This window comes from Sipha flava, unplaced genomic scaffold (genome assembly GCF_003268045.1).
Source record: "Sipha flava isolate LNK unplaced genomic scaffold, YSA_version1 275_pilon_pilon, whole genome shotgun sequence".
NCBI classification, from domain to species: Eukaryota; Metazoa; Arthropoda; class Insecta; order Hemiptera; family Aphididae; genus Sipha; species Sipha flava.
In genome coordinates this window covers 588,499-599,620 of record NW_020272940.1, presented here as the reverse complement: position 1 = coordinate 599,620, position 11,122 = coordinate 588,499, and the positions used below count along the sequence as shown (strand labels likewise).

The window sequence follows — 11,122 nt, the reverse complement described above, 5'->3', positions numbered from 1 at the left end:
TAGAATAGAGTCCCGTTTTAATCCCGTTACTTTCATAAAAATTGTAAGCTGACAGTAAAGAAAAAAAAATAAGACATGTCATATGTCATGTCATATGTGAGTATAGTATATACTCGTATACATAGTATATACATTATATATCTCGCACATGAGTTCGTAGTATATATTATATACTATGAACTCATGTGCGAGACTTCTAACGAAATCTATATTAAATACGAATAGTTTACCAATATACATTACTATTAATAATCAACGATATTCGGTTTAATAGATATATTAGGTATATTAACCAAAAAATCGAACATAACATAGTTGTGCAATAACGTGTGTACATTGCAACGATCTTGTGTTATTAATGTTAAAGCCACTGTGTATCAGTTACTTTTATTTAAATTGTTATGAGTCGTTAGTGTTATTACTTTTATTGTTTTTTTAAAATGCCTAAAAGGAAATATATATTCACTGTACCTTTGCAGATTAACTAATGCAGTAATAGAAAGAATATTTTCAGTCACAAATATTTTATGGACGGAAGAAAAAAATCGTTTTCTCGTACCAACTGTCAAAGCAATAATAATTCTTAAAAATAATTTAAAAAAATATTACTGTAATTATATTTATGATTTTTTGTTAATATAACCAAAACTATTAAAAGTAATCAATTCATCAAAAAAGTATAATGTCAAAGGATGTAATGAAGAAAATTATGAACAATTGACATCAACTCAATAAAAATAAAGAATATTTTAAGTAATTTTTTTCAATCTCACAGCAAAAAAAGAATGCAAATCAATGTTTAATTAAAATATTAAACTAATTAAAAATTATTTTTAGTGCATATAATATAGAAGTTAAAAAAAATGTGGTCATTTTTTTAGAGAACATATTTGTCCCGTTTTTCTTTTTTCATGAATATGGTCACCTTACGCTAAACTATACTTTTATAAATATAATGTTCATAGAAGAATTATTATATTGTACTGATTTTCTCGTATTTTTTGAAATTACGTTATTGCCTCAATTATTACAGATTATATTTATCTTATTACATTATATGTTATTTTTATTTACTGATGATATGATGTGGAAGCGATTTCTGAACGATTGATGGTGATGACTCGGTTCGTCAAACGTATACCGGTATACCGCTTCCAATTCTTGATCGTTTCCTGAATTACTTGTTTATTTTAAATATAAATTTATGAATTAAATATAATTATCATTTTGTCATTTTAACGTTTTTTATAACAGCCGTTTATGTTATACTCATTTCGATTGAAATTTGCACATTCGATAATTTTTATATTATAATTAGTTGCTTGGAATTATTTTGATTATTAATACCGTAATACTCTGTGAATAACTTCTACGAGTATTGAATTTACGTGCTAAATGATTACACATTGTAAGTAATACGAGTAATATATATATATATATTTATTATTTAAACTAGGAAGCCGTATTACAATTAGTTTTTTAGTTATTCCAATTATGGTTCAATTCTTTTGTCATTTTTAGGCCACGTTAAATTGGGGTAAAAAAGATGAACCAGTATACGTTACCGAAGAGAGCGGTGTTGTGGGTTTAAACTTCCATCAGTCCAAGGAGGTGCTCTCGCAAGAGACGAACGGCGTAAACGCTCAACTAGCAGATATGCAAATGATGGAACCAGAATACGATTCTAGTTGTTGTGAGATCACAACTCGAGGAAAGACAAAGGCACTATTGCAAAAGAACTTTTTGAGAATGTGGAGAAATGTAGGGTAAGCTATAGACGTATACATTCAATGAAGGTTTATCTGTTGCATTTCAGCGTTATGTTATATTTGATTGCAGAACTAAAAAAAAATAATAATAAATAAATATCTAACGGTACATACTAAACAAACATTTAAAATTTCTTATACTTTTAATCAAGTAATAATGAATTCAGATTTCAAAATTTTTTGCCAGTTTGTTTCGATGAAATCCATTAACAATTTGCAATATTTCTGATTTAAAATCTTGCATATCATTGCGTACACTGAATAAATAACACTCGTCGATTTTTGTCTACGAATCGTTAAAAGTGTTTTTCAATTCAAATAATGATTGTCATATAAATTATTCACAAATAATTTACTATGCTTTCAGAGTGATGTTGTTCATATTTGCGCTACCTGTGATGCAAGTCATTCTCTTCTGTTTGGCTATCGGTAGAGATCCGACAGGGTTACATTTGGCTGTGGTCAACAAAGAAATGGACTGGACAACAATGGAATGTCCGATTTACGAAAACTGTACGCTAAGCAAGTTTTCGTGTAGGTACTTAAATTCTCTACCGAAAGAGACTGTAATCCTAGTGAGTGTTGAATACGTAATAATGTCTGGCCACAGAATAAAAGATAAATAACTCTGATTTTTAGGACTATTATGATACCCCCGAAAAGGCTATAGATGCCGTCAAGATCGGTGACGCGTGGGGAGCACTCTACTTCACAGAAAACTTTACCGACGCACTTGTCGCGCGAATGGCGTTGGGCAGGGAATCTGATGAAGAAACATTGGACCAGAGCGAAGTTCGGGTGTGGCTTGATATGTCGAGTAAATATCGTTTAATTATAATATCAGTTTTGAAACACAAAAATATGTGAATTTGATTGGAAAACTAATTAAATTGTACGTATTTCCACAGACCAACAAATCGGTTTGATGTTGAACAGAGACTTGCAATTGTCTTACAGAGACTTTGGACAAGGTCTTTTGGAGAGTTGTAATCAGAATCCAAAACTCGCCGACATTCCGATCCAAGTAAATTTTTTGTATTCTTCAATCAGTGTTCGAGTATAAATGTACATAATTTCCAAATGTATTTGTTGTTTCGTTTTAGTTTAAAGAACCCATATACGGTAGCAGTGATCCCAGTTTCACGGATTTCGTAGCGCCAGGAGTTATTTTAACGTGAGCATTATACCGTTCATTTGCATTTCCGTTAATGTTACACAGCATTTGTATTTTTAATGTTAATAATCACGTATTTTGTTTTCGTTATACAGCATCGTTTTCTTCTTGGCCGTCGCTCTCACATCTTCGGCGTTGATTATCGAACGAACCGAGGGTCTTTTGGATAGAAGTTGGGTGGCCGGTAAATATGATCATAATTCTCAACCTAAATGGAATATCATTACAGTTTGCGGAGTTTCCTAAGCAAATGTACCACGTTTGCGGCGCACACATATAATTCCCTTCTATTGTGCAGTGGTGAAAGCTGTACGAATATTTAGATATTAAGCTGTTCACCGCACAGTCGATAAAACGGCCAAATATTATGTTTTACTGCTTTTAATCTTGGCGTGAATTCTTGCGGTGGCCATAAAGTTACTGTAAATATTGATATTTACATAGGACGTTTGAATACTAAACCGTTTTTTTTTTCGTTTTACATAACTCAGACGTTCTCGCACATATTTACATTCGTATAGTAGCTATATCTATATTGAAGTGCTTACCATCCCTGAAAAAGTAAAAAAAAAAATAAAAAAACCAAGTCAAACGGAATAAAGGTTATTTTCTAATTCGAAAAAATATGTTTTACTTTGTATGCGTACTGTATTCATTGTTTGTATATTGATTACCAATGTATAACACTATTTAATGCAGAAGCTCCATAAACCGTAGTTTTGACACAACAAATGGTCAAACACGCTAACATTATCCTATTTATAAACTGACCACGAATGCATGACATTAATTTTGTATATCCTTTTCCTCGCAGGCGTCACCCCGTTGGAAATATTGTTCTCCCACGTCATCACACAATTCGTAGTCATGTGCGGCCAAACAGCACTTGTACTCATATTCATGATTCTTGTTTTCGGAGTGGAATGCAAAGGAGATATTACTTTAGTGATTGCGCTTACGATTTTGCAGGGTCTCTGTGGCATGTGCTTCGGTAAGTGGTCTCATAGTTGGAAATGTTCTTAGGAAATTGTATGACTAATTTTTTTCTTCTCAGGTTTCGTTATATCAGCAATATGTGAACTAGAGAGAAACGCTATTCAATTAGCCTTGGGAAGCTTTTATCCAACACTTCTACTCAGTGGTACGTGCATAATTTTTAATCTAATCAAATAAAGGTCAAACAATAAAAAACATAAAAGTCATTGTACTTTTGATGAACACTATATACATATATTACGAGCAAATTACTTGGGGTTCCAATTAACTACAAAAAAAAAATAAATATATATATATATATATATATATATAGGTACTAGAATATTAAATGTTTATTTATTTTATAATCTTATTTTACCTTCAAATAATTACATAAACCATAAGTATCAATGTCACTCTAACCTTCGACTTACACGCTGTTGCATTGATAGTAATTGTTAATTAATAACATTTCATTTATCAGTATTAATACTAAATACTCGACGCGTGGTACACACATAAAACCAATATGTTATCAAAATGTATGTTTAAAAATTGTATAAACATTATTTAAATGTACCGAAACGCAATCTTAAACTTTTTTATTTTTTTTTGACTCATACATAAAAGCAAACTAACGGAATAAAAATGAACTTTAAAACATTACATGTTTTTTTTTAAATAACTTAAATATAATGTATTTATTTTTATATTTTAACAATTTAAAGGTTTTAGGCTAGTTGTTCTAATAGATCTTTATTCATGTTTCATAGTAATTCGAAGATTTTTATTAAATACATACTGCTGTTATAAATTAGAATTTAGATAATCGCCTAAAAATATAAAATATTTTCTATAAAATATATTGAACGATTATTGTAACTCGATAAATATTTTATATGTTTTCGATAGAAACTGAATATTTCTAATAACAATATTGTCTACATTACATTTACCGGCAGCCTAAATTAAGTAATATTACTATTGGTTTGTAAACACTATTAGAATAAAATCATTCGTTAGTAAAATAACAATGATTTTTATTGAGACATTTACAAATGTAACACTTATTTGTCCCATACACCCCATTAGAACAAATTACTTTGAAATCAGGGTCAAGAATACTAGTTCTATATATTTTATTCCTCTGGTATATACAAATATATTTTTTTTTATTTTGTTCTGAATAACATAAAACTTGTCGTCTTTAAGATAAAATATTTATTTAATCTCATATATTTTACTAGAAACATAGTTTTTAAGTATAATATTTTCTTTTTGTTTCTTATGAATCTAAAAAGAAAAAAGGGACAACCCGCTTAATATAACGTATATATTCCATTTTGAGCAAATTACTCGTTTGGTATTTACTAAGCATTTTGTTTGGTGAAAAATAATAATTACCAATAGTTTATAGTTACATTTGAATAGTGCAAATGTTGATCTTGTGTGATTCGTATAATTTTTCCGAACTTCACTACCTACCGTATCTAATTTTATTTCATTAAAAACACACATAAAATTAAATAAGTGGATCCGAGGTAAATTAGCTGTACGAACGATCCCGCTGTTGTTTTCCTAACGATTATTATCAACGAAGGGGTAAAAATTATATATATGAAAAAAAAAAAAAAAAAACGAATTCCCGTACCTTAAATAATAATATTCCAGTAACAGTATGCTTCCACCGGATGAAAAACTGGGACGAAGATTTATTCGCAAAACTCGTAAGAGAACTACGCGCTGAGAGAGAGCGAAAGGATATGAGAAAGGATAATATCTGTGTGGGTGTGGATGGGAGGAAAGGATATAGCGCCGCTTGACGTGGAGTGCGTGTCCGAATATTATCGCGAACACCGCTCGTACAGCCTGTCCAAACCGAATTATTAACGATCCGACGGCCGGTACGAGGGGTTGGAGACGCGTAATCTGCACTATGTGCTAATTGGCAGTAATAACACACCGGACACGATGTCCTGACAAAAGCGTACGTTGAAGCCATACACACGTATATATTTATACGTAAATAATGATAATACGTGCCCGGTTATGCCATTAAGATTAACAGCACGTCCCCACGTACAATTGCGTATAGTTGTGTAACGCGCACGCGCTCGAAATTTCGAAACAAATGAAGTCGATTCTCATTGTCTCCGTCGCCGAGGTGTGCGGGTATGCGATGTGTGCGCGCAGTATGCGAGTACGTTCGCAAAGCGTTTTCATTATTCATCGAACGTTGGTCATCATGTAAATTGAACATTTACTTTACGTCGTCATCACGCGCATCGTTTATCCTTCCGACTGGATACGCGTACGCAGGGTCGTAGCAACCAAATATTACGCCCGGGACGAAACTTCAATACGTGTCCTTAAGTATTTTAATTTTTTAAAAATATTTTTTTATAAACGCAATATAAATAATGATTTTTCTTTATAGCTATGTAAGCGTTTCTTAATTTTATTCAAATCAATAACTTATTAAAATATAAATATACATTATAATTATAAGTAGGTACATAGGTATAACATAATTATATTTATAAGCTATACAAGTTAATATATAAATACATAATATTACTTTTACTTATAAGTAATAAGTTATAACTTTTAACAATTAAATTTCAAATTTTCCATTTTTGCACTCGAAGCAATGGCACCTTTAGCCGCCCCTCCTTGCTACGGACCTGCGCATACGTATTGTTTCACGCACATGAGCACGGAGCGAACTGTTTTTGCCATAAAAACAGTAGTTCAAAGAACAATTTTAAAGAAATAGTTCTCGACTATTTGTTATTTATCTGGCGAGCTCGACCCGAGATAGGTCCGAGCGAAATGTGTTGGTTAGTCAGGCAATTTTTTTAGATAAACTGATCGTCGGATCTTTATGAGACGATTCATTTCGCGAACGCGAACAAAATTAAAATGATCGGCGATCGTCTTAACAGTTCAGACGAGGGGATTAGTTCAGTGAGATGGTTCCGACTGTTTGATTTAATTTCAAGACGTTTTGTGACCGTAAGAACATGAATAAAACCATTTGTGTGTATGATATAGTCTCGCGAAAAGTGTAATAGCAAAAGAAATTCCAGCACGTTTAATCGGTGTCTGATATGTGGAGTGACATTAGAGGTAAAGGCAAAAACTCTTCCTCGTGGTTAACGAGTCTTGAGATTCTTTTTTTCTTATTCCGTGACCTACGTTAAAACATTTCACGATCGAATGAAAATACGAGTACTATATAATATTAAATATAACGTGCTGGAATCCTTTGGATGACTACTTCGAGTGGATTACTTGTATTTAAAATATTATCGAATTCTAACGATAAAAAAAAAAAAAATTCTGAATGATTTTGTATTTATACACGTGCACATTACAACAGGTCAGTATAATTCACACTTATCTGTTTTTGAAAGGCGTGTACCATAGGTGTTGCGAATATTTAAAAAATGCATTTATACACTATAATGTAATTATTAGAATCAATATGATAACAGAACCAATATGAATAAGACACGAACGAATATTAAAAGTTATAAGACTGATCGACCAATATAAAAAATGTTAAGAAAACTTAAATATTTTGACATTTTGCGTAATACTCTTAGACTAGTACAAATTTTTACATTTTAACATTTTTTGGTGTGTGATTACAAAATTAAATTTGCATTAAATAGTAATACAATTCTCAATAAAAGAATTATTATTTAAGGAATAAATTATTTTATAAAAAATAACCATTTTTGTCCTGATCCTAATTTGCACATGTCATCATAACACAGCCAACCCTGGTGGAGTGTTAAAAATATGGTGGTCATTGCAGGGTTGTACAATAATTGCGTTACGTAATTTGTTGGTTGAATGTTTGAAAACTTCAGTAGCATAGATTTCAGTATCTCTAAAAAGTTCATGCTCTTATGTTTAAGCTGTGTGCCTCGTGGTGAATTACGAATAAATATCGTACACAATGAATGTAAGGTGTAAACGTATAGAAAAGCTTTATCTTACGGACGATATTATTTTATAACATTATCGTAAACGGCAATTGATCGTCCTGTATATCGTTATCATTATTCTCTGCTATAACCCGATCGCACTATCACTGTTTCAGGTGTCATCTGGCCGGTGGAGGGCATGCCCGTCCTGTTACGGTACGTCAGCTACTGCCTACCCCTGACCATGGCCACGACCTCTTTGCGGAGCATATTGACCCGAGGATGGAACCTGCTGGAACCCGATGTGTACTTGGGCTTCGTTTCCACCATATCGTGGATCGTGTTGTTCCTGTCCATCAGCATGGCCGTGCTAAAGTTCAAGCGCGGTTAAGTGCATCACGTCTCTTCGCGTCGCATACCCGTAAACTTCCGTCACCGTCTCCCACTCCTCCGCATCCCACGTCTTTCCCCGTTTTCACAACCTTCCCCCAGATTCAGGCCCTGAATCCGGTTACCTGACAATCGTCCAACCTAATTAGCGGCAAGAGCGGATTCGCGGATAGCGATCGACCGGAAACGGTGAACGAAGGAGATGCAGGGGGATCGTTCACGGACCGGAAACGCGTGCGATATCGCTGCCCACCCGTGACCCTCTTTTCTATCCCCTTCCGTCCACGTGTCAAGACGATAAAATATGATTTATATATATATATATATATATATAAATAAATAATAATATTTGCTCAGTATATTCTTTTGTGACATAAATATTAAATTTACCGTCCAAAATTATTATAATATTATAATATGTATACATGTGTGTATGTATGTTTGTATGTCTGTGTGTGTGTGAGAGTGTGTACGTAAGTTGATGCATGTAGATATTGTATTCGTCTTAGACGTCTTAGTATACGTATAAATATAAATATATTTTTATGTATATATGCATAGGTTTTTTTTTACCCAGTGACTTTTTATTACCTAATTAGGATACAATTTAATATTTATATAAATATTATAATTATTATTATTATTATTATTATTTCTTAGATTTATATATTATATGTAATTTTTTTTATGTTATCTACATCACTTACACGTTTGAAAATAGTTTGAATCTGTACAACCGAAGGATTGCGGACCCTTTTAGCATAATATTACATTTTTTCCGTTCAAGAGGCATTATATGCATCGACATGAAATTTCATTGTAACAATAACGTGACATTGCACACTACCGTTGCAATGGGTCTTGTGTGCAAAATCAGTTTTTAGATGCAACGGCCGTGGTCTTCAGCCCTTCGATTCTCTATACATGTATTATTTTAGAATACATTTTGTGATTGGTGAACAATAGTTTTTGTAGTAAACCAATATGTTCGCTTACTCCGTATTACTTATTATATCGAACCTTGTCGTGTGTACATATTATTATTATTATTATTATTATTATTATTATTATTATTTTTATTAATATTAAGGTCGTGGAACATTAACGTTATTTTGGGTCCGATTTACAATCCGGTGCCTATTAAAAAAAAATTATAAATAAAAATATAAATAAAAAATAGCAAACAACAAACGTACTGTGTTCTTTTTATATGCTTGTGTTAAGACCATGAAAATGATTCTCTTCTATGATTCAATCACACTTCCACTGTGTCAACGTTCATTGTGTAATGCTCGTATAGATGACGTTTCAAATTTCACATGGTTGGATATTTTTGAATTAAATATTAAAATAAGAAAAATAAAGAAAAAATTATAAGTTTAAAAACTTTTTGAAATCATATACCTCGTTGAACTCGTTCAGGTCATATGGTTTTAAAATATTTTCGCGATATGTTCTGATTTTGATATGTTACAGAAACATTTGTGATCATTTGCAATTTCAAATGTCCATAATATTGTAATGTCCACACGGACCGTAATCATTAAATAGAACGCCGCGCGTGAATTATTTTTATTGCCATTTCGAAACTTACTCGTCAAAGGCCGCATTCGTTTCCCTTTGTGTGCAATACATCACCGCTCCTAATTCTGATCCTTCCCATTATACCGGAAGCGCACTAATCGAACATTTCAATTTAAAGCGGATAATATCATTACTGATAATTATTCGGGTGTTCTCGTTCGTCCCCGTACCATCGCATCGCAGTGCATTTGATCTGAAAAAACTCGACGTTTGACCCGACACATATAGTGCGACTACAATTCTGTTTCGTGGGAGTGTGGACCGGGTGAGTCGAAGAGGATGATGACGACGACAAAGACTGCGATCGATTGATAGGAGGGCTAGAGATTTCAAAACGCATTCACAGGAACGTTATATTCGTCTTCGCAGACTTCTCGGCCAGACGTAGTCGTCATTCGTATTATACGTGTATTAAAAATGTAATATTTTATTATTATTATTATTATTATTATTTTAGCTATTATTACTGTCGGAACACGCTGTGGCGCGAAAGACAGAGAGAAATATTATTATTATTATCGTGCATCGAAATTCGAGATTTTATACTTCCGATCTCCTCTGCCGCACGCGCACACACACAGCGGTCATAATGTACTATAAAAATATTATACACGCACAGTATATACCTTTCGTAGTATTGTTAGACCACTTGACCGAAACGAGATGATTTTTTTTAATATTAATGATTTTATTTTCTTGTAGAGATTTTACGTTCGAAATTATTTTATCATTATACGGTTACATGAGGCACATGTTGTTATTGTTTAAAATATTCAATTAATTTCTATTGTTACATTATTATTTTACTCAATTGTACACGTCATTGATCTATGTTATGATTACAAACGAAACAAATTTAATGTGTCTTATAATTGTAATTTATACTTATACTTATTGTACAATAATTTTAAAGTTGTTATTAGATCGGGTACTAATAATACGATTAAATATAACGACGAAAGATGAATATAATCGAAAAACCGTTCACAATAGCAGCGGTGTACACCGCATGATATAGTTTCGTAGATGGGTAAAGATACGTTACGATTAACATGTATAACATACAACTCGTCAAAGCACGACAAACCGTTTATTTTGAACCTGAAAAATTTGGTTTGATCGATTTCATCAAGTAGTGCCCAGGGTCGATCATGAGAAGATAACTTGTTTCGCTGTATTACTGAGCTATACTTGTTGTACCATTCATCTACTAGCAGTTCTTTTTTTTTCTTTTTTACTTATATTTTTAATATGTGCCTTATACTTTTCATAAATTTACAACCAAAATCCCGTAC

General features: G+C 32.3%; 1 protein-coding gene across 2 annotated transcripts in view; it reads left to right on the top strand.

The window, feature by feature from the left end:
• LOC112685421 (ABC transporter G family member 23) overlaps positions 1 to 8,616 on the top strand; it is a 47,524-nt gene extending 38,908 nt beyond the window's left edge. For both annotated transcript variants that reach the window (XM_025557285.1, XM_025557286.1), the window contains exons 8-16: positions 1,522 to 1,766; positions 2,137 to 2,344; positions 2,409 to 2,586; positions 2,678 to 2,793; positions 2,873 to 2,943; positions 3,039 to 3,127; positions 3,758 to 3,934; positions 3,998 to 4,084; positions 8,030 to 8,616. In XM_025557285.1, the coding sequence (XP_025413070.1) occupies positions 1,522 to 1,766; positions 2,137 to 2,344; positions 2,409 to 2,586; positions 2,678 to 2,793; positions 2,873 to 2,943; positions 3,039 to 3,127; positions 3,758 to 3,934; positions 3,998 to 4,084; positions 8,030 to 8,244 (1,386 nt within the window). In that variant the 3' untranslated portion in view covers positions 8,245 to 8,616. The remainder of the gene's footprint in view (positions 1 to 1,521; positions 1,767 to 2,136; positions 2,345 to 2,408; positions 2,587 to 2,677; positions 2,794 to 2,872; positions 2,944 to 3,038; positions 3,128 to 3,757; positions 3,935 to 3,997; positions 4,085 to 8,029) is intronic.
• The last annotated feature ends 2,506 nt before the right edge of the window (positions 8,617 to 11,122 follow it).